The following is a 24,846-nucleotide window of genomic DNA, read 5'->3' on the forward strand; positions in this document are numbered from 1 at the left end:
ACTCCAAAGAGCAACCTGAAGGCCTTTCTTTTGAAAAATTCCAGGTACTTCTCACACAAAACGCACTGCTAGAGTCTCCAATTTCCTCACTATCATGCTAAAACCCTGATTTGGGACAATGAGATATAAATTACAAATTTATTCAAGTTCCAAAAAGGGGGATTCAGACTGGGAATCTCAATCTACCAGACTACTATGTAGAAAACACTAAGTAGTTAATTAGCTAAACATTTTTTACACTACTTCAAGAACCAAACTAGATGTCAAATGCATACAAACAGCTAACCGGAAAACATGACTAGTTTCAGATTTTATTTATAATTTACTGGAATGAGAACTCAGCTATAAAACTGATTATTTCACCTCCTTGGCCTGAATCAGGAGAAACCAATAGGTTAAGGTAAAAGAGCTATGAACCAAGATGCATTATGTTGTCCCAAATGTATGAGATCCTGGAAATAAAGACCCCAAGACCTCCATTGCACTTTTATTTGAATCTAGTACTTGGGACAATTGTCCAAGAGGGCCGATATTTCCCAATTTAATTTTGAGATAATAAAACAAGCAACAAAACAAGTGTTTGGGATTTTAGTTTCTCACCCTTATCATCAAGACTCACTGCCTCCCATCATCAATATTTATTGAGCATTTACAGTGTACTAGGCACAATAGAACATACAGAAAACATTGTCCCTGCTCTTGAGGAGCTTACATTCTAAAAGGAAAAAAAAATACACCTCTTTTAAAACGGCAATTTTGTTTGGTGTTTTCTGTAAAGTACTGAGGAAGTATTCTTAGGGTGAGCTTTGGGTATAACTTAGCCCCATCATTAGAGAAGAGAGAAAGGATTTTAAAAGCGGACAACAACAGACTATTCAGGATAGGAGTGTGCACAGGGAGACAGACACCACCTCATCAGCTAAGGAGAGATGTGCTGCAGTGAAGAGGATGAGGGAAGGAGTTTGTGGGATGCAAGCAAAGGAAGCAGGTATCTTAGACATCGAGTGGAGCCAGAAAGATCATGCGGCCTTTTCCCAAGCACATGGCCACCAAATAGGAATGGTTAGTGACAAGACAGAAGGCTAAAAAAGGTCACCTTGTGCACCTGACAAAGAATAAAGGATCAAAATTGAAGGCAAGCTATAAAGAGTATTAAGAAATTCTTAAAAACTGAAAGTAATCTGGAAGCACAAACTTACAGTTAATGCTACCCAATGTCATGATGGGCCAAGAACATTGTGGCTTCCTAAGTTAGAAAATGCCATATACCAAAACTTTAAACGGAACACATTAATTTTTTTCCAATCTCCCCCTCTGTCATAAAATAATTTTTTCCAATTATTTTAGGGGGAAAGGGGAAAAGGGGAGATACGGGACATGGTTGAGAATGGTAGTTTATACTACTATTTGTTACATTAAACTTTGCCTTTAAACTTGGAAAAAGCCCATTAGCTGCCAAGAGGGAATAAGATAAATTTCCAAGAACATACAATTTTCTTCAGAGAAGGTTCAAAACTAAAAGGCTAATTTACATGAAAAGCTGTAGAGAAAGTAGTTGAAAAGTCCTTTCATAAAACTTTTATTCCACTTACATGAACTTAATACATATGTTCTTAACACAATTATGCTTAGATTGTTCATGAAGATTCCTTAAGACATGAAACAAAGCTAGCCATCATCTCAAGTGATTTCCCCATTAACTATTTTTACAGCACATGCATGTTAGGCAAGTATCAAAAAAAAAAAAAAAAATCACAAAAGCAAAAAAACAAACAAACAAAAAAAAACCAAAAAGAAAAAACCTAAAAAAGTTAAATACATGGGTTTTTGTTTACTGCTATGCTTGATACACATGAAATAATGAATACCAAGCAATTCATTTTTACTGCATCTTTACTTTTACATTTGTTCTTAGGTTGCCTAAAACATTTAAATACAAATAAAATGTGTAGCAAAAATAATGAAAGCAAACAGCAGGTAACTTTACAAATAATGGAATGTGAACCGTTTCTGCCCTTATCCAGAGTAAATGGCTGACAACTTTGTCTAAGGGAACACCCTGCGGCTGCAGCAGGGATGTGCACACTGCGACTGCTTACTCCTGGGAACACGGGGCTCCACAGAGGACCCGTGGGGTGTCTACCACAGCCGCGAGTTGCTCAAACCTTAAAAGTACCCACAGTAACTACACCTCTGCCTGGAACCAATGATCCCTTTTACTCCCCGCCAGGACAAACCAATATGTAGGCAGTTTTCTTTGCTTAGACATGGAAGCAGTTTTAACACTGGCCCTTGTGAAGCCACAATGTACCAAAAGTACTATGCAGAACAACTGTAACTTGTATAAAAATTCCACTTCCCCATATTGGCCATCTCAAGATGAAAACAGATAACAACTCACTAAATATTAACTGGCTCTACTCCCCTAATATTAAACATAAAACCACATGGGAAATATAGAAATTCAAACAGAAGTAACATAAACCTGTCATAAACCGTAAACAAAAAACTATTTGTGGGACAGCATGGATGACAAATGGTCTACTGTGTAAATTTTAGAATGAGGCAGACAAAAGTTGGAAGGCCAGTTAATTTTCCCCTCCTTCTCCTGCTTCAGCTTCATCTCCTTGGGTATCCGATGTCCACAACTAGTAAAAGAAGAGAAGAGTTTTCAGAATGTTTGAGTTTGGAAAAACAACCATCATTATCAACTTCCGTATGTAGGCCAAGGATCCAGGATATAACCATGTATTTTAATTAGAAAAAATTCTTAGAAATACAGCACTATTGAGAAGAGCTTTGAGATATAAAACACTTTCATATTTATTGTTCCTCTAATCAGCTTGCAGACATGGTGAATATATGTTACATTTGTCTTCAAATAATAGATTTTTTAAAAATTTAGTTACTCATAGAAAGTAGAAGTCAAACTAGAAAAAAAAAAATTAGAAAAGTTTCAGTAACTACCAGAACACCACTGTCCAGAGATACGAATAGGTTAGTTGAATGCAACTCAACCAGAATTATGTAATTCAGCTCTTACCTGAGAACTAGTAAGGCTATTCTTCCTGCATAGAGCTTACACATTGATTCCCACGTAAAGAAAGGCAAGCATGCATGGTCAGCATCTGCTTTCTGAGCTAAGATGTAAAATTCAGCTTCCCTGACATCTTTAACTTAGAAAAACATTATATTTATCTATTTGCATGACTCTAAATAAATGCTGAATAAAATGGCTACAACAAAATATTTTAAGAGGTAAAAATGAAAGCTGTCTGGGTATGGTAGGATTATGAACTCCAGTATTTTTTAAATCAATGTTTTAGTCTTTTAACAGGTTTAAAAAAAAAAAAAAAACAACACTTCAAAAACCTGGTTAAATTTTAAGTCTTAGTCATTCTAATTTTTGTCAGGGATTTAGCTCAGTGGCCTAAGTGTGTGCCTGGCAAGCGCAAGGTTGTAAGTCAATCCCTGGTAACCGCCCCCCCCCCCAAATCATTCTAATTTTCAGAGATATTTTATTAAAAGATTGACTCAAGATGATCTAAACATTTAGATGGCTTACTGTAACACAAATTTCCCACATAATGTATTAGGTTTCACTAATTCAGTATCTCTGGCCTGGAAATAAGACTGCTTTCAAGGTCCTGGAAGTAGTCAAACAGCCTCTTGTAACTGGTGTGATCCAGTTAAACAAGGGGCTGTGCAAGAAATTGAAATGGTCTCTCTCTAATGCGTTTTTCTAGTTCTAACCTTCAAGGAAGAAGTTCCATACAAGTTCCATAAACACTTGATGCAAGACAGTTCTCTTTCTTGGGTAATGTATTGATAACCTGGCTATTATGTTCAGACTTAGGTTTTGGTCAAGTTTCTTTACTACACAAATGATCAGGGGCTGGGGATTTAGCTCAGCGGCATAAGCGCCTGCCTTGAAAGCAGGCAGTCGTGAGCGCGATCCCCGGTACCAATAAAAAGGAAAAAGACAAAAAAAAAAAAAAAAAAATTAACTACACAAATGATCAAATCAACCTAAATAAGACCTGACCTTAAGGTTTAGCAAAAAATATAGTAAGAATCAGAAGGGGGAATCTTTGTTTTGTTAAACTCAACTGTTTCGGTGTGGCCTTCAGGCTATACTGACACCAAAATTCAGCAGGCGTAGGTATGGATGAGGCCTTCTCCACAGAAGAGAGCATAGTAACTAAGTTTCAAATTCCATCTTTTAAAATGCCATTTCATCACTTCAAACCGGAAAAGTATTCTTAAACTCCATTAACAAGTTCAAGTGCTGCTGTCATTTGACACAACGATTCATTCATGTGGGTACAGAATATAGCTCAGAGATCCTGCCTAGCATGCACAAGGCCCTGGGCGCAAGTCTTTCATTCTTTACCATAACTTATTTTCTTGATAAAAGCAAAATCTCACCACGTGTGATGGAGCACACCTGTAATCCCAGCATGTGGGAAGATTAAGACAGGATCATCATGAATTCAAGGCCACCCTCAACTATACAGCAAAACTCTGTCTCAGGGGCTGGGGATTTAGCTCAGCAGCATTAGCACCTGCCTTGCAAGCAGGTGGTCGCGAGTTCAATTGCCAGTACCGATAAAAAGGAAAAAGACAAGACAAAAAAAAAAAAAAACCCTGTCTCAAAAATACCAAAACAAAAAAACCAAAACAACAAAACCCTCACAAGTGTATAGACAACCCCAAACTGCACTTATTAAAATAATGCTAGCTTTTATTTGGAAATAAGTTACCATAAACTTGGAAGTGAACCCTATAAAGTTTAAGTCATTTAAGAGAAAAAGCCTTAAAGTTCACTATATTTCAGTGCCAAATGTCTACTCCCACCTGATGCTTAATTTTTTCACCTAAGGCTCAAAACTCGAGAGCACTGAGATTTGATTTAGAAAGTATTTATGATTAAGGAATCACTATTTACTTCTCTCGTTCTTTTGGCATTCATGACTTCCTATAAGTCATTTGTGGTTTTTTTTTTTTTAAAATAAGGCTACATGTAATTACTTCTGCTTAGATTCTGTAGAGTATCTGAAAATTTCTAAATTTCCTGACAACTCTATAAATACACAGAGGCAACTCAATATACAAGCCCATTTTGGAAGGAATTTAAATACAGCCTCAGTTTTTATCCTTTTTTTTTTTGTACTGGGGATTAAACTCACAACCTCACATTTGCTAGGCAGGTGCTTGTGCCACTGAGCTATACCCCCAGCCCCCTGGTTTTCTTTTGACACTAAACACTAATCTGCTCTGTGACTAAAGAGAAACATCCAAGGCACGAAAAATAAATGGCTTTTGTCACTGAATATCAAAATGATGGACGATAATTTTGGTAATTTGAATTTTCAAAATAAATGTGTAACATTAAAGTGTTCAATACAATGCTCACATTATAGTTTCTGTAACATAGCTTTCTTCATATAGTTTTAACAGATGGTATATGTTTAATTTTTAGAAGACCAGAAATATTCCTTGCAGTAAAACAATGTGTAAAGCAGTATTAATCACTAATAGCTCTGCCCAGTACTTACTGTCAAGTTGTCTCTCAGTAACTGCATTATTAGCGTGCTGTCCTTGTATGACTCTTCACTTAATGTATCAAGTTCAGCAATGGCTTCATCAAAAGCCTGTGATTTTAAAAAAGTACATTTCAGTGTTCAATGGGTAAGACTGCTGAATTTCTATGTAACAGGTAAGATACATACTGTCTTTGCCAGAGAACAGGCTTTCTCTGGAGAGTTGAGAATCTCGTAATAGAACACGGAGAAGTTAAGGGCCAGACCCAATCTGATAGGATGCGTTGGTTGCATTTCCTTTTTGCTGATTTCAAAAGCTTCTTGGTATGCTTGTTGTGACTGATCCACAATGCCTGGATAATAGAACATACCCAAACATGCTAAATCTGCACTTTACCTTTATTCCTCAAACCAAATTTTATTTAATACCCCATGTGTCTTTTGAACTGTAAGCCGTAACATCCCTGAGTAAGAAACAAAACCCAAAAAACCCAGTGTGTCTTGGAACATCACAGTAGCCAATGGTCCAGATGAAAAAACACTTCATAATCCCATTACTGTTGTATTTTTAGTAAGCAGCTTATACTACTTATTAAAAGTAGTATGCTATAGCTAGTTTCATAAAACCATGAGGAAACATCCTAGTACACAAAACTGATTAGAAAGCAGATATTTTTGAATACCAGCATTAGGCAGTATCATGACCACACAAAGCACCACTGCTTGTTGCTTGTTATTCAATGCTCTTAGCAATTACACACACACACACACACACACACACACACACAATTTTCACACTGTGATATTTTACACAATTTCAGCGAACAGGTTTAGAACAAAAGCAGCTCACCTTTCTTATCATCTCCAGCAGCAACTTCGGCCAAGTAACGGTAGTAGTCTCCCTTCATTTTCAAATAAAAGACTTTGCTCTCTGCTTGTGAAGCATTGGGGATCAAGAACTTTTCCAAAAGAGACTTAGGAAGAAAACAAAGATGTAATAAGCATAAAACATTTACAAAAGTAACTACATTTCCTAAGCACATACTAGTCAGTCATTGCCAATAACATCATTGAAAAAGCAACACTCATGCATTGTAGTGTAAGTTAGCGGAATGCTGACCATGGCACGGTGGTGCACACCTGCAATCCCGACTGAGGGAGGCTGAGGAAACAGGATCATTGCAAGTTTGAGCCCAGCCTGAATTGCATAGTGAGACTCTGTCTCGAAAAATCAAAAAGTCAGTGGCATGTTTTGGGGCAGCAGTAGTTTAAAGAAAATTGAAACGAGTATTCAGTTGTTTAAGGGTGACACAAGTGAATATAGGTCCCCATGTTTGTTCACATGCTGGTTTTGGAACACTAAGCAAGACAGTTCACAGTAAGAACATTTACCAAATAGCAGGCAAATTTTCTATATAGGTACTGTAATTATGACCTGAAAGAAACTACAGGCCAGCAATAAAGCTCAGTGGCACAGTGCTTCTCAGGCACAAGGCTGTGAGTTCAATCCCTGGTACAGAAAAAAGAAAAGAAAAGGAAAGAAGCTACAAGATGAACCTTCTGGGACTCTAGAGAATGACTACAGCAGAAAACAATAATGTAACTAATTCATGCTGCAGGAATTAGGTGTAGCAAGCACAACAAAATGAAGCTGAACAAAATGAACTTCATTTATAATAACACATTTAGAATAGATAAAATACCTCAAAACAAAAGCTTTATTTTCCAAGACTGTGAAAGGATTATAAAATTTATGGATGTAAATAGCAGTCCTCTAAAAGTTAATCAAAATGATTTTTACCTGGTAAGACACATTTGCAAATTACAAACAGGAAAAACTAAAATGTCATTATAAAGTTATTAGAAATTTAAGCTTACTTTAATTCTAACATACTAAAAATTATCCTCCTGATTTAAGGCATATAATTGTATCTGAGAGACAGTTCAATAAATTAGTGTTTTCTTTTTAGTTAAGGGGAAAAAAAACGACAGTACCAAAATTAGACAAACACTTATAGTTTATATCTACTTATATGGCTATTAAGTAATGTAAATTACTTAATGAATCACTTAAAATGTTAAATTTTAAGGATACACCTGAAAATTTAACTTCTTTAGGTACTATGTCCACAAATGTCACTTGAATTATAGTTCAGCCAAGCCACAGATTAAAGGAATAAACTACAGTTTTGAATGATTTGTTACATAGCTGTTGATAAATGGACAAGGACCCTGCTATTTTTCTATGTAACTGAAACATTATCACTACCAGCACTTTTTATTATTTTTTGTGGTTTGATTGTTCTGTATCCCCATCCCCAAATTGTGATTATCCCTCACTTTGGTGCCTTGTCCCTTATAATCCATTCTCCTTCAGGCATAATGGGTACACAACACAGTGGAACCCAACAATGTAATGTGCTCAAACTTAGTGCTAGCTTGTAAAGGCAAACCTGCAACTAGGCAGTATGACTAGTATTACTAATATTATGCTACATTTTTCTGCCTGAATAGGCAGGTATGTCTACAGAAGAGGATGATGTAACCCCAAGATACCGTAATACAACTAGGAATGCAAGTTAAGAAAAGGATGTAGACTAAGTCTAATGTGACCAAGTCTAGAATATACTGGTTCTTTAGAAATGCACTGACAATCTGCAGACTACCAAGAGTAAGAACGCTGAAGCGCTAGCAAGTGCCATGAAGATGGGCGCTGGCAGGACACAAATGGCTCCCGAAGATTGGTTAAACCTAGGAAGATGAAAGAATTTTGCTCAATGAGACAACTTATGAGCTGTTCAAAATAGGTATCAGTCATCTGCTTAAGCAGCCGAGTTCTCTTTAGAGGTGTAAGGAGAAATAAGAGGGTCACTTTAGTCAAATTAAAAAATCAGATGTAGTCTTTTTCAACTCTTCAAGGGAAATAGAGTTCACCAAGTTAATTTACAACAAAAGAGACAAAGTGTTATATCTTGTCAAATGGATCAAAGAGTAATGAAAGCTAATTATCCAGATTCAGAAGCCAGGAGAAAAGCAAATGTAAACACCAAGATTAAAAGGAACAAAAGGAAGCAACACGTTATCAAAAAGCACCAGTATAGCAAAATGGGAAAAGATGGAGCTGAGCAAAGTAAAAAACAGAAAAGGAATGATAGCCAGTTTCAAAATGCATTTCCTAATATCCTGTGAAACCAGAAATTGTAAAAGTTTGTTCACTACAACAGTATTATGAAAGATCGAGAACCCAAATTTAAAAGGAAAAGAATGGTGGGTATGGTATTATGTTCAGTTCAGCATGTCAAGGGCCACAACTTCAACTATAAAATGAGGTCTAGGCTGTTTACTGACTAAAAGCCAAGCCACTCTGCAATGTGTGCAACGGCTGCAGGGTGCTCGTGAGAGAGAGGGCTACCAGCAGACAGTTTAGAAAGCACTTCGAATAATACAGCCTGACACGCAAGAAAGAAGCGTAAGCTTTAGGGAAGGAAAAAAAATCTGAACCACCGTACTTTAAGTACTGTTTAAGTTAATCAAATTACCATAAGGAAATGGGTACACTACAGTAACTTTTAAAACACCACAACCAGTTCAGCTCACTCAGAAACTGCCTTACTTCTGAGACTCCTTTCCTATAGCACTAATTTTCTCATTTAAAATAAATACTATTTTATTTTGAGCTCAACCATAGTACTGATTTCTCTCTGAACAGGTACTTTCTAAGAAAAATCAGAAACTAATAACAAATGCTTCATATTTGTTCAAGATCTCTTTTATGCTCATACCAACCATTTATCTTCCTTATGTCATTAATTTTTAAGACATGCCAAATACCTGTGTGAGTAAATCTGTATTGGCTACAGTTCTTTCCAATGAAAAGAACACTCTATAAACAAAAGCCACCACTTCAGAGTTGGCCACCGGGCCTGAGGTAGCCTTGGTCCTGCGAAGACGCTACAAAGTATTATTAAAAACACTAGGGACCTAGGAAGCCTGTTCTATCCAGGTTTACCAGAGATAGGTGCAGAAGGAAGCTGTTGAGCTTCACCGTTTATAAACTCAGCAGAGCACAGCCATTAAAAAAGGCTTTACAAAGGCTCAAGTTCTGTGCCTGCCCACGGCCACCATGAGCCAGCTCACTGGGTACACAGGTAAAGCATCAGTCCGCCTGTAAGTTTAAGCAAGCCATGTTACACAGGAACACAGAAATGTCACTAGGTATTAGTGCAGGTGCCACCTGAATAAACCTGTGAAATGCATCACTTTTAAAACAAGCAATTAGTTCAGTGCGCTATTCAAAAAAATCACGGCATTCTTCATGGAGACCTCCATTGCAAAGGTAGACTTACATATCCATGTGTTTCATAACTATTCATTCCACCCATGACTAAAATACTTGAAAAAATAAACTGTCTGTGTAACACACATACACACCTTATGATTCTCCAACAATACAGCATAACTACTTATAACAGCATTTACATTTTATTAGGAATTGTAAGCATTTACTAATTATCTAAAAGTATATGAGAAAATATGAAGATTACATGCAAATAGTACTATCATTTATCTATGGGATTTGAGCATCAGTGGCCACGGAGGAAAGGTCCAGGGAACCAAATCCCTATGGGCAGAGGGAAAACTGTGTTCCATTTTGCCTCACAAAAAAAGATGTAAGGACTGTTACAATTTTACAGTTCCAAGGACACTAGAACATGTTCTCAACTGTGAGTGCACAGGTGAAGGATATGATGTTTACTAGGTACTATTTGAACCACTGCCTTGATTAGTGCTATAGAAGTAGCAATTTTCACTGCTATATCATGACTAAAGTCAGAACATAATAGGTCAATAATAATTAATATTGTCATGAAAACTGCGACTTCAGGGAGCCGCTCGAAAGATTTCTCAGGGGCCTGCATTTTTTTTTTCTTTTTTTTTTTTTGGTCTTTTTGAGACAGGGTTTCACTATGCAGTTCAAGTGATCCTCCCGCCTCAGCCTCCCAAGTGCTGGAATTACAGGTTTGTGCCACCATATTAGGCTCTGCGTACCACTTTTCAAAGCTGTTCTTTTAAAGTAACCTGTACGGTGCCAGGGACACAGCTCAGCAGCACAGTGCCTCACTCACAAGCACGAGAGCAAGTTCAACTCCCAGCACAAAAATAAATAAATCACACACAAAATTACTAATCACACACAAGATTACTAATCTGTGCTATGTTGGTTTTTTTTTTTTTTTGTCTTTTTCCTTTTTATTGGTACCGGGGATCGAACTCACAACTGCCTGCTTGCAAGGCAGGCGCTTATGCCGCTGAGCTAACAGCCCCTGTGCTATGTTTATAGATAAAATATATAAACTTGTCAATACAGCTGGAAAAAATTGAAATTAAATCCCTAAATCCCTCACAAAACTCAGTTCTCCTTAAAGCTAACTCCTACAAACTATTCAGTTTCATCTATTTTGCCTATATCCTGGTGCCTAGTGTGTAATTTTTAGGTCCAACAGAGAAAAAACACATCCTCTGATTTCTGTCAGTAAGAGACTACATTACGCTATACCACAAATAGAATGCGACACAGATGCCACCATGGAATGAAGCACAGATCTGTATCGAAGTGTGTGTGTAGGTACCAACTTACAGAAGGGTAAGAGGATACGATCCTATTTAAGGATGCAGTGGCTTGCTTGCCATGGAAACTACCAAAAGCACAAAAGATTAACAGATTATCCCAAATGAGGTGGAATGAGGTCACAGTAGCTTTTTCACTCTGTATCCTAACTTAAATTATACACACAGTGTAATCTAAAATTTTGTGGCTTGGCACCTTTAACTTTTCACACACTTCTCTTTGGGGGGTGGGTGCAGGGCGCACTACTGGGGATCGAACAAGGCTATCTACATTGTACTACATCTCCAGCCCACTCAATTTTAAATTGAGACAGGTTCTTACAAAGCCACTAAACTGCCCAGTGGGTGAGAATTTGCAATCCTCCTGTTTCTAACTCTGCTTCCAGAAGTGCTAGGATTAGCTGTGTGCCACCACACCTGGGTTACATACAGCACTCTTTGTTTGCCTGCTTTGATTCTGAGATGAGATTTCACTGTCACCCATGCCCATGTTTAATTTGTGAGCCCAAGTGATCCCCACCCTCTCATTTGTGCCACAGGCTCCCTCCGCTATACCCATTTTAAGCACTGAAACATTAAATCCTAACTGACTTACTTACAATGTATGCCTAATTCGAACAGCTTCAACAAAACAAATGTTACTTAGAACAATCTTAAGTGTACAAAAGGAAATTAGCTTAGCACCATGAAGCCTAGTTTTCCAAAATAGTAATTAAAAGTTTATCACTTTACAAACTTCTGAACAGTTCAAACATGACAGAAAATTACTAGGCCAATACGATGTTAAGGTAAGAGGTATTTTCCTAAAGAGTATTTTTGTTTTTTCAAGAGAAAAACATGTTCAGAAATCACTCATTTAAAAGAAACATGTTTGGGCACTTAAAACACACGATTCACAAACAGGATCAGCAGGCTAAGTACCTATCAGGCTTATGGGGTCCCTGGAATACTCTGTATACAGTAACTTTAAAGGAGGAATAGACCAAAGACAATCCCACTTGAGAGGACTGGAAACTTCTGTGAAGTGAATAAACTTACTTGGAAGTCAAGAGATATGCTACTGGTATAGCTAACGTAAGAGATATGATGAGAAATTCTAAGATGCAATTAAGACAGCCTTTATCCTTCTTTTATTTCACTATATAGCATTAAACTCCCTCCTATTTTGTTCCAAGAAAGGGTCTCAAATGCTTTAACCACTTCCTATCCCATAACTATCCTTTAGACGGTGTTTAACGTGTCCATGCTCATGACAGGGCCTTAATTTGTATGTCACGAGGCTGGGTGGCCACCAGTGGTTCAAGCCAGTGTGAGTATTCATGGTCACAATGCCTCCCATCCTGCCTTTCTAAGAGGGAGTCAAAGGGAGTCTGAGACTTTACGGACTAAGAAAACTTAGAATAAACTTAAAAAAAAAAAATCAGTAAGAACACGTACCTAATTTGAAGTAGTTTATGTTTACTTCAGTGCTAAAAAATGGCCACCTGCCACTATATACTTCAAATTAAACCATTAGGGACCAAGTGCTAGGATTTGAGCCTGCCAACTAAAGTACAAGAAAGTAACAAAAAATGTGTTTCAAAGAAAAATTACAAGTTATATTTTCCTCTCTAGAGAAATGACCTCATTTATTAAGTGACAACCTATTTGGAAAGCACTTAACCAAAAATACAATTAGTACCTAACTTTTGACTAAGTAACTGTAACTGTAGGGTGTCTTTTTTTGTGACAAGGTCTCACTTTGTACTTCAAGCTGGGCTTAAGCTCACTATGTAGCCCAGGCTAGCCACAAACTTGCCCATGATCCCATGTTGGCCTCCTTCCCAGGTGCTAGGGTTACAGGCTTGTACCACCATGAGGGGCTAGGGTGTCTACATTAAACAACTCAATGGATACTTTATAACACCTAATGTTTTCAGAAATCCTCAATACTGCTGTTTAAATTCAAGAGTATAATGTATTACTAAATAATGGATATTATCATTTGCATCCCAATACGATTTAATCAAGAACACAGTTATCAGTTCTGGAAACTACTGCCTAAAACACAACTTTTATAGTTCAAACCTGGCAAAGGCACAATCCACAAAATAACTGGCCAGCAGTCTTGATGAAGAGCTGACATGAAAGGCAAAGACTGAAAAACTGACCCGTATTAAGGGACAAAAAGAAAATTTACACTATATCTCGAAACCACTGAGGATAATCTGTGAAATTTAAGTAGATTTACAGGCTATGTGAGAGTTTACCAACTATGTATCTCACTATATAGTTCAGGCCACCCCAAACTCCCAGCAATGTTCCCGCTTTAGCCTCCAGGAGTTACAGGTATATGCCACTACACCCAGCCCCAAATGACTATTTAATATTGCCAATCATTTAACAACAAATTCTGAGGAGTAACCTTAGGGAAATGGCATAGAAAATGATACATGTGTTAAGCAAATTAGGAAAGGTAGAGAAAAGGCTGTCATTATATGCCTTAAGAGTGTCTTCCTAAGGGTTATAATTTTTAGCTTCACAAAGACTGCTGCAAAACACGTTAGAGGAAAAAAAACCCAATCCTTCATAACCCATTCTTCTTAGATTGTACTACCATGGCTTGTTCCACAGGAACACAAGACATCAGGGTACAGAAATGCCTCCTTTTATACAGAGTACACACCTCCCAACCTGAGGCTAATGGTAGGTAGCAAGAACCCGGGGAATAAGAGCCCTCAACCTTGATTTTCATTATTTTCATCAGTATAAAACTCTGAAGATATAGTCTAAAACAGAAGCCCTTGTCTTTATAAAATTCAAGTAGTAGTTACTTCTTGACTATTGAAAAATCCCTATTCCTATAACCATATATCTTAGAATAGTTAACATTTCAATAAGGTGGTATTACATATGGGGTTAAAAACATGAAATGAAAATGCCATTGAGATGTTCTTTCAACTCTTAATTCAGTAATTCTTTACTCAATTTCATATAAACTTATAAAATACTGTGTTCCACAAATGTCATTCATTAAAAACAAAGCATCCTCTTTTCCAAAATATAGGAAACAATTTCATTATAATTCTCAATCACAATGGAGTTCAGATTTCTGGTCTTGTACCATTCTTTCATGAATAGATACCTTCCTCAAAATATTTTACTTTATTCTGTAAAACTACAATGTACCATTTCTACATCTGTTAAAATTCTAAAATGAAAGCAAATCCATTACATTTTGCAGTAGAGCCTATGACTGTGAAAATTAGTCTCTTACTCCCCCTTGTGGCTGGAGCAATTTTCCATTTTTCTCTTACTTGGATATTCCTCAGCTGCTTCCAACCAATGGATTAGAAAAATACTCCATCAAAATGTAATGACATCAGGTGGTGCCAAGAATTAGCAAATGTTTGCATGCATTTTGACTTTAAAGACAACTTTCTAAGAAATGTCTGACTGACCAGAGTGGAATTTTAAGTGCGCTATCTTGAAGATCACAGAGACACCTAGCTGGTTAACTTCAATGACAGAAGACAGAAGGATAAGAGGATTTCCACTAATTGTGTAATCGAATTCATTTTCCAACAATGAAGAGGCAAAATCTTACCATGTAAATACTTAAAATCAGTAAGAAATCTCATACAACGGAAGTATACTATCCCATTAATAGTTATTAATGCTACCCCCAAAATGTTAGTATTTCTGCTCAAAATTAAGGTATCTGTGCAAAACTTAGAGCTGCTAGAAATGCAGTGTTTTTTTTTTTTTGAAAAACCAACCGGGTGGATGAGTGGAACTAAAAACTGCCAAGTTCAGGGAATTGCCTGTTCAAATAGGTACAAACAAACCTAAAATGTAACCCTTAAAAATAAGCAAAATGGCAAGAAGTACCAAAAAGAACTGAGCGAACAGTAAGTGGCACGGTCAACATTCTTCCTCTTCACTCAGTGGGGCCCAGGAGGCCAGCAATGCCACAGCTTGGGCAAATCTGGCTGTTTCTCATTATTTCTATCACAAAGTTTTGTTTAAAACACTGCAAATTGAAAGCTGCACATGCAAAGTATGTATAAATTCTCTAAGGAGACTATCGGATGCTTTTAAAAGAAGGCTAAAGAGCAGTTTTTCCAAGTTCTACCATAATACCCAGGACACCCCATCAATTTCTATTATTTGTGGTTTTTTTTCTTTTCTATGCTGTCTATAATTAAAAGCAGGGGCTTTTATGTTATGTTTTTTATGGCACAGAGCTAATAAATTACAGATAGTCAATTAAACATTAAATAAAGTTTCACTGTTAAATCTGTACAACACTTCCCTATAATTTTATTCCCATAAAACAGTTTAACGATTTGATAATTTGTGTGTGTGTGTGTGTGTGTGTGTGTGTGTGTCTTTTTCCTTTTTATCAGTACTGGGGATTGAACTCACGACCCCCTGCTTGCAAGGCAGGTGCTTATGCCGCTGAGCTAAATCCCCAGCCCTACAGAATCACTTTTTAAATAATGTACTCTGAGGTGAATTTGAATTGAATACAGTATAACTACTGTCCAGTATAACCATTGTCCAAAACATGGACAATGGTTATTTGTAAAATTTTAAGGGGAGGAGGTATGTAAAAAAGTTGACAGTTTCATAGGACTGTGATCAAGAAGCAGGTTTCTTTCAGAAAAGCATTTATAATTAATGAGAAATGTCAATTACTACTGGGTGCCTTGAGAACATCAGATCCTAAGGCCTGTTTTGAAAATTAAGATTTCCACTCCCTCCACACATACACACCTCTGTATCTTTAGGTCTTCGATGGTAGGGAACATTGATGGGTTTAACAGTATTGGCTGAATGCTTTTCAATGTCTTTGTTTTCTGGGCAACCTCTGCCCAGCCATTTGTTAAGAAATGTGTGGCTACTATTGCTGAAAAGATAGCCAGCTCCAAACTTTAATGTCCCAACTTGACAAACAAGCCAAATAAATGCAATTCTTAAAGTACATACATTGGGCACTTGCTATAAATTAAAATGCGATACAGAGCATTAAGAGGACTGGAGAATGACCCTTGGATAGAAATGCAGCTAGTAAAATACAAACGGCTGAGTTATGCTGGTTCAGCATGGCATTCTTCCAGGCCAGATTCAAGTTTGTACCACCTAAAAATATCAAATGTAAATATCATACTCCTTCAGTGTACAAATATCAATGGCCCCATTTTTCAAGGAGAATGAAGGAATGAAGCAAGTTACCTAAAATTGAATATGACTTAGGTATCAAGGAAAAATGAAGTTCTGTACCAAGATGATGAAGCTGCAACCCTCAGAGCATAAAAATGAGAATTAGCAAAGATTTGCAGCAGGGACAGAGAGAAGACTAAGCTAGAGCTAATATGGCTGTGCAGAAACTGCAAACGATGAACAGCAGTGTTTTACACAGATTACAGGAAGACATCTATGAAACACAGAACTGCAAAAGAACAATAAAGGTAGCAACTGCAAGTGAGCGACCCAACAACAAATGGAGGCTGGGGACTTAGCTGCATAAGCACCTGCCTGGCAAGTGCAAGGTTGTGAGTTCAATCCCCAGCACACGAAACAAAACCACCAAAAAACCCAACAACAAATGGGTAGTTTCAAGAAGACAAATTCTGACTTTGAACACAATGAAAATGACACCAGTCCCAAGTCCCCTAACAACTTGAACAGTATGTCCTCAATGCGAGGCATGAGCCATGGGAAAGAGAATGAAATAGGGATCCAAGGAATTCTAGAGTAACTTTTAAAGGCCTTATTAGAATTTCAATGGACTATATGTTTATCTTAGTTGATACCAGAAGCAGCACTACTTGACTCTGCCTCACCTACTCTACAGCATATATGTGCTATTTTGGGAGCAAAAACTTATATGCTCCAGAAATCAACCCCAATTCTGTAAAAATGGTAAACCATGACTGATGAACTGATGGAGGGCACTGAGAACATATTCTGCTATAATAGGTTCTAAATTTCTATATTAAACAGAACTATTTTTACATATTTACCAGCCTTATATCTATGAGGCCAAAGTTGGGGTCGTTTATTTTATTTAAAAGTATTTTCCGGGGCTGGGGATTTAGCTCAGCGGCATAAGCGCCTGCCTTACAAGCAGGCAGTCGTGAGTTCGATCCCTGGTACCGATAAAAATGAAAAAGACCAAAAAAAAAAAAAAAAAAAAAAAGTATTTTCCATGATCTTTAGTCTCTAATCTTCACTTTTATAGCAGATAGTAGGACCTTCGACCTGTATCCATCTCTTCTAGTCTCATCTGCAAAATTACTGAAAAAAGTTTTAATGTAAAGTTGCCCCTTTCTGATGTTCTCTGGAATCTAACAACTCTCACATAGAAACTTCACTTAATTTGCTAGATTTACAAATTCCATTTCACTGGTAATTCTGGTTTATGATAGGGTTTTTATTCCTAGGAAAATACTGATCCCCACAATTTGGAGCTGTGTGCTCCAGGCTATCAGGGTTTCCAGACATCCTCAAGAACAACTTTCAGCTTCTAAACACAATTACACGCTTACTAAAAGTCTGTTGGTTTTCAAAACTATTCCATGACAATTGGTGGTAATTACTTAAGTGTCAACTAATTAGATTATAAAAAGATGTGGAAAGTCTCATATGAAAAACAGGCAAGTAAATATACATGTTTTACTTTAAAATTAATGTTTACCATTAAAAATGATCTCAAACTTGTTAAATTAACCAACTGGGAAGTTTGAGGTACAATAAAGATCTCTTTGAATGGTAAACTGCTCTTTAAACGAAAGAAATCAAAAGGTAAGGGGCTGGGGATTTAGCTCAGCGGCATAAGCGCCTGCCTTGCAAGCAGGCAGTCGTGAGTTCGATCCCCGGTACTGATAAAAAGGAAAAAGACAAAAAAAAAAAAAAAAAAAAAAGAAATCAAAAGGTAGAAACTGTTAGCTACTGCAACCCCAAGATGGCTTATTCCCCACTTTCCTAATTCAAATATGTATGCTAGAGCTAAAAAGAATGTCTTGGACAAATTAATCGGAAATAATTATTTTATAATGAATAGATTCTTCCTATATCTTGGAGTTTTTTCAGATTTTTCATTCTAATTTCAGTCACAAATCCTCTTTTTCTCTTAGTTAACTTGTAACTATTTTCACAACTCATCCCATTACGGAGCATCTCCAGGTCATCTGTGTCACTCATTGGCAAGACTTGATTCTCTTGCAAATATGGCTTAGTATGTGAGGTTAATCTGTTGCTCTTGATCCAGTTGTAATTTTTCTCCACACCAAACAAAGAACACCTACCTTTGTGTTCATCTTTTGTTTCTATCATTTCCACTCCATATTTCTCAGTCCTCCAACTTTACAAAATACCTGAGTACTCTTATTAAGAGTACTGAAATTAATTACCAAAAAGGTACTCTTCAATCTATTCCTTCCTGGAAGGCCCTGTAGGTGTCTTCATCATGTAGGTTCTTTGGAATTTAGCGTGTATCACTGCAAAATTCTTCTAGAAGGGTGAGTAGTGATTTTCAGCTTAAAAACCTCGTATAGCAGTTTAAAAGGCCCAAGAAACATACTGCTTGAATTCAGAGTAGGGAACACCCAAAAGTTGCCTGGTTTCCTATCTGTTCTTGTTCCTACTTAGAGTAGTACAGTTCTGCGGGCAGGAGATTGATCAGTGCTCAGCAACCACACCTTAAAATTCCCAGGCAAATAAAACACACCTCAGTCAAGTTAACTGAGTCACTACTATAGTCAGATGAAGACAGACTTTATACAGCTTCCTCTCCTAGGCCATTTATAAGCACAGGAAGCCAGTACTTGCCTTGCATCAGTGGCTTTCAAAACTTTAAATGAAACATTTGAAAGTCTGACAGGTGAAACTGACTCTGCCCCAGAAACACACTTCCTGGATCATTTAAATCTCATTCACATGGATTTCTGCATGAGATCCCTACACTATTACATGCATGCTCATCACTTGTTATGAACACAGAACCCAAAATAAGGTTATCTAGGTGCAGTCCCAGACTCTCACTCTTCACAACAATCCTGTGTAGTGGGTATTATTCCTAAAATTTTATTGAGCTCAGTTTTCTCAGAGATACCACAACATAAAACTGTGGTTGAATCAAAATTTTGAGCTCTTTTTAAACAATATGCCTTTTGATCTGAATAAAGCTTTCTTGTATATATCCCCTCATTTTTGTTCACTTCATTATTATTGGCAAAACAAAAATTACCCAATTTTGACTGCATCTTCGATTCATACAGAAGTATTAGGTGTAGTGATGAGTTTCTCCCAACCAAGACCCCATTTGTCCTAAGCACCTGGCAAGAAGGGTGACCGTGTTAATTCAAATAATTCAATTTCAAATTAACTTAAAAAAAAAAAAAACAAAAAAAACCCTACCCCAGTCTCAAGCTCTTTTGGATACAACAAAGTCCACACTGTGAAGACTACTCCACTGAGCATCCCCTACAATAACAGTAATGCTCTCCAACTCCTTCCTACAAGGAAAGAATCTGTTCTGAAGCAGCATGAACAACTGATAACATATCAAAATGAGTTACTAAAGACATCTTTGGAAAAACTGGAACTCTAGCAATTAGGCTACTTTTGTTTATTTGTTTTCTACTCCAGCAAAGAGGGTATTTTCTTAGTCATTATGATACGGGTATCAAAATAATGCAATCCAGTTTATCACTGATGCTACTAACCAGGTACATTAATTCTGTGAAAGTATTATACTTATTTATAAAGTACACACTTTCATCAAGTACAATAGTTGAAGAATTTTTTTTCTTCAAGAGTATCCACTCTGTTTACATAATGTAGCATTTTACTAGAAAGGAGAAAAATTTTATGCAAAATGTTTCTGTCAGTATGATCTCATTGGAAAACATGGTGAGAAAGTCCACTTGCAAAGAATCAAAAGATCTATAAACAATGAATATTCCCAGACAGAAAAAAAAGGCTTTAGAAAATTAGCAGCATTGACAACCTAATTCTGTTTTTCTTTCTCCAAAGAAGCCCTTCCTGCTTTTACCCAGTACTTGAGTATTCACAATATTATGAACTGCGGAAAGGTAACAGGCTTACCACTCTGTAGTCTCTAAATCATTTACAAGCCAAACTTTTAAAGTGAAAATTTCATTTAGACTTCACTAGAACCTGGTCCTACTCTAAAAAAGGTATACCTGACTACTAATGAACAAACATGGACCTCCTTATTAATCTTGCAAAAAACCAAAACCACCCCCCCCAATTTTATTAAAAAAAATTAACTGGGCATGGTGGCACACACATAATCTCAGCATTGGAGCTGGGGCAAGAGAATCACTGAGAGTCTGAGACCAGCCTGAGCTATAAAGTGAGCTCAAGGTCAGCCTGAACTAAGTATGGAGACCCAGTCCTCAAACAGATTAAAAAAAAAAAAAAAAAAAAGCCACAGCTGGGCGTGGTGATAAACATCTGTAATCCTAGCAGTTGGGGGGCTGAGACATTAGGATCACTGGGAGTTTAAGGCTAGCCTGAATTACACAGTAACACCTGTCTCAAAAAAATAAATTTGTTTTTCAAAATTCAAATACTCTCAACTACCTTAGCAAATCGTAAAATGTCAGACTCAATAAAAGTACAATGTTATCAGAAATAAATTGTCATAATTCAAATAATTACAACTTTTTGTTGCACCCAAGACAGATACCACAGAGACACTGGGAATGTGAGCCCATTTTAAATGAGAATAAAAAAAAGAATCTTTGAAAATGGTCTGAAGAAAATGTCCCACGTCACTCATTTCAGTAGTTTTTCTATGAACAAAACATATATACCGCACCTGCATTTCCATACTGATCAGATTCTGCAGCCTGTCTTTAGAAAGTAGGATACTCTCCATTTTTGCATAGCAGAGCCCTGCCATACTGACAGACATGGTGTAACATTAAGTTCTGCAAGTGCCATTATTTCGTAAACCCACTTGTGGTTTTATCCCGAAAATTCCTAGCTCCCCGCAAAGAACTAGTACTCATCTGCCTGAAACATTATGTTAACTGGTTGGGTTTTCTACTAGAATATTCTCGATTTTTTATTTGAAAGACATTGAAAACCAACCAAGATGTTCAATTTTTTTAAGCTTTAAAGAGATACAGTTTCAATACAGCAGGCACTACTTTTGAACCTAGAAAATCAAGTTTGAGTTAGTCATAGCCTTTCCCCATGGTTCTCAGTATTCAAAGCTGACTTTCAACATTTAAACCAAGAGAAAGCAGCAACTGAGGGACCAGAGCTTTCCACATAGCTGACTCATTGCATCAGCGTAACAGTGGCTAATCCAGAGAAGGTTCCCTGTGTCTACAATGAGTCTCCTGTTACACTCCACACATAATACAAGATGTGTAAAATTCCCACACTCACAAAGGGATGTTTAAGCAATCAGCTCTAGTACTACAAATACTCTAACCACAATCAGAATGGCAATATAACCCAGTTTTTTGTTTCAACTAGAAAATAGATTACCAAATGGACTGTTTTGCAAAACTATGTAAAAATCATTATTGCATTTATTTTATATAAATTACAATTATTTCAAAATCTTTTAAACATCACCCTGAAAGCTTCTAAATAAACATTTGATTTTCTTAAAAATGAAAAGAAAAATCAAAGAAAAATCTGACACTCATGGTAGCACTCCTATATAGTAAAGCTCGATTCTCACCAGTACATCGTTGCAGATATCCCTTAGCTCAGTCTCAATTTTCTCTCTGTATTCTCGAGCCATCTGCTGCTTTTTCTCAGCACCTTCCGTCTTTTGCTCAATACTTGAGACAACCCTCCAAGATGACCTACGGGCTCCTACAACATTTTTATAAGCAACGGAGAGAAGATTCCTCTCCTCGTTAGATAATTCAGCGCCTTGCTCAGTTACAGACTTCATGCAGGCTGCCATGTCATCATATCGCTCAGCCTGCTCGGCCAGTTTGGCCTTCTGTACCAGCTCGTTTTTATCCATGCCTGGATGTTCTGTGGGGAGAAAAAAGGAATACTTAGAAATTTTTTCTCATTAAAATACACATCCTAAATCATACTTGTGGGTTAATAATCGTACAAATGCCCCAAGATTCATGGCATGTGAAAGATTCTTCGTAAGAGGAAATGCAGCTTCATAAAAAGATAGTAAGAGTAAGAAAAACCAGCATATCAATATAAGATTTAATTAAAATTGGATTAGCTCATCTCTTTTGAAGATCCTAATATCCCTGAAAGGTTTTCAAAGCACATCTGGGCAAAAGGGTTACCTTAAAAACCAAGCTCCTACCTGCTCAAGACCTTAGCTTGTTTCCAGTATCACCAAATGAGCCAAATTTAAGCAGCTTCTGACCCATCAATACAAAAATGCCCACAAAACCCACAATATTAAAATTTTTACCACACTTTCAGCATTCTGAATGTCGGTCTGGTGCATGCATATCTTTTAATTTTCATATTTAGTCTTGTCGTTAAACTTTAATTGGTATTATCCCCATCCCAAATCTATTATTAAATCTTTACATCTGCCAGCTGATCATGGTATGACAACTTTCTAGGGAAGATCACTGAATCGGGACTTTAAATATGAATATAAAACCACGAAGGATCAGTACCTAACCCCCTTGTCTTGTTATATGCACATTTACTTACAAAATATCCTTGTGTCCCAGAATATCCTTGACTGTGACAACTAACATGTCACACTGGAAGTTTTGAGTGTTTCAATGTCAAGTTTAACGTACATTTTTATTTCTCTGGGCAGTAGTCACAACCTGTGGGTTACTCAGGTTGCCTTTTCCCGTGTCTCCCCCATAATTTTCTTTCCTCTTAAGGTTCCCAGACTTTAATGTACCTCTACATTTTTTCTTCAAAGGCACCCCTCCGTAAGACGTTACCACAGGGAAAGATGCTACCAAGCCATAAAATTTGTCCACAAAATAAGATTTTAAGGAAAAATATACAGTCTGAACCATTCTACTAAATTACAAAGTGGACAGAAGAATCTTTTATCATGGGAATTGATTACCTTTCCCAGGGAAATCTCGTTTTCTTTCCCCAACCAAATTAAGGAGTCCGGACCACGGAAACAAGAAATCAGCAAGGCGTACTGTATAAGGTGTACTGTTTCAAGGGGTAAACTAAAAAACGTGTGTCTGTGACTTAATTTCCCCTAGGAACTCAGGAACGTTTTCTGGTTAGTGTTGCCTCTAATGAAAAATGATTTCAAACCAGGACAAAGGTTTCCCTCCCCAGTCCTCCGACCCAAGGGGAAGTGGCCTGGGTTTCTCACGGGGTGGCAGGGTTGGAGGCCTCGCCGCACACTGCGGGAGCCTCGCCACACCCAATTAACCCTTCGCCGGCCGCCGCGTCGCGAGGGCGAAGCGGAACCTCGCAGACCGTGACTTTCAAGTGCAAAACCTCCAAGCGCGCCATCCGCAGCCACCTCCCCTGCGTGGCTCCGCCCCGGCTGGTGCCTCCGCACAGTCCCCGACTCCTTTGTCATGGCGGATCAGTGTCAGGGAGCCCAACCTACTGCCCCGCGCTCATTCTGGCTCGCCACGGCGGAAGGGAGGCGCAGCCCGCGCCCGTCCGGGTTGCAAGAAGCAAGAGCTGCCGCTCCCGCGGGTCTAACACCGCCACGGCGGGGCCGGAGACAGCAGCAGCGGGGCAGCGAGCGGGGGAGGGGACGGACCACACCCAGCCCGCGGAGCAGGATGTGCGGGCTCCCCGCGCCCCGTTCCCGCTGAGAAACCGGGTCCTGGCCCCCATGGAGCCCTCGGTCCCGACCAGCCCCACCCAGACCGCGCCGCGGGGGGGCCCTCGCCCGCCCCACCTGGTGGCACCTCCGTCCCCATCCCGGTCGCCGCCGCCTTGGGTGGGGGAGGGGTCTGCGCCACAGCCGCGCGGGGCGCCGAGGGAGAAGAGGAGCGGGGGCGCGGGCAGAGTGGCCTCACCTGCGCCGCCGGCCGCGAAGCGTTACCTCGGGCGGAAGCGGGCCGCGGGGGCGGACCGCGGCCGAGACCTTGGCCACCCCACCAGTCTGCCGGCGCGCGAGCCGACAGGCCCGAGCCCCGGCGCGTGGGCGCCCCTCACACCGGGGCCGGGGCGTCGGTCCGGAAGCCCTGAGCGGGGGGCGGCCGCGAGCGCCCGCCGAAGGAGGGGCCGCCGCCGAGGGCAAGCGCGGCTGGGAGCGCGGGGGCGACGGCTCCCTCTCCGGCGGAGCTGGCGTCCGCCGGGAACTTACCTGTGTCCTGGGTGGGTAGCGGCGGACGGACGGACGCAGCGGTCTCTGGGCGGCGGCGGCGGCGAGGCTGAGACTCTGTCCCTGGATCTCGCTGCTCACAGGCTACAGCCGCTCCGCAGACACGGGGTTTCCTCCAATCACCAGCCCCGGCAGCAGGGGCACCACACGCACGATGACGTCAAACGCTGCTATGGCAACCGTTGATTGGTGCCCACAGTTCTCGGGGCGCCGCGCAACCGCCGCTCCCCAGAGCGCGCACCAGTCCGCCCGCGCTAGAAGCGAGCTGAGGAACGCGCGTCCCCGCCCGCCTGCCCGCCCCTATTCCCAACTTGGGTGCCCGTTCCCGACTGCGCCCGGGCAGGACGTGTGCTCCTTTCTGCCTCTGCCCCTCCTCCTCGCCTATCCCTC

At 39.1% G+C, this 24,846-nt stretch overlaps 1 protein-coding gene across 2 annotated transcripts; it reads right to left on the reverse strand.

The window, feature by feature from the left end:
* Nucleotides 1–623: 623 nt before the first annotated feature.
* On the reverse strand, nt 624–24,610 carry Ywhaz (tyrosine 3-monooxygenase/tryptophan 5-monooxygenase activation protein zeta). 2 transcript variants are annotated; one of them, XM_063257629.1, is made up of 6 exons: nt 24,439–24,610; nt 21,883–22,187; nt 6,394–6,517; nt 5,733–5,896; nt 5,559–5,654; nt 624–2,648 (listed from the first exon to the last, which is right to left on the reverse strand). In XM_063257629.1, the coding sequence occupies exons 2-6, from the start codon at nt 22,174–22,176 to the stop codon at nt 2,589–2,591; spliced, it is 738 nt and encodes a 245-aa protein (XP_063113699.1). In that variant the 5' UTR covers nt 22,177–22,187; nt 24,439–24,610; the 3' UTR covers nt 624–2,588. The 2 variants fall into 2 exon arrangements, with proteins under 2 accessions (XP_063113699.1, XP_063113700.1); XM_063257630.1 differs by lacking the exon at nt 24,439–24,610 and adding an exon at nt 24,149–24,290.
* Between the last annotated feature and the right edge of the window lie 236 nt (nt 24,611–24,846).

Source organism: Cavia porcellus, unplaced genomic scaffold (assembly GCF_034190915.1).
Source record: "Cavia porcellus strain 051 isolate PalLab524CR breed Dunkin Hartley unplaced genomic scaffold, mCavPor4.1 scaffold_10, whole genome shotgun sequence".
Lineage (NCBI taxonomy): Eukaryota > Metazoa > Chordata > Mammalia > Rodentia > Caviidae > Cavia > Cavia porcellus.

Excerpts from the sequence above, each read along its gene's own strand:
- Ywhaz (XM_063257629.1), bottom strand. The coding sequence starts at position 22,176 with ATGGATAAAAACGAGCTGGTACAGAAGGCCAAACTGGCCGAGCAGGCT. Across the intron at positions 6,518-21,882 it reads ATATCTGCAACGATGTACTG|TCTCTTTTGGAAAAGTTCTT; the intron begins GTGAGAATCGAG and ends TTTCTTCCTAAG. Across the intron at positions 5,897-6,393 it reads TGCTGGAGATGATAAGAAAG|GCATTGTGGATCAGTCACAA; the intron begins GTGAGCTGCTTT and ends TCTATTATCCAG.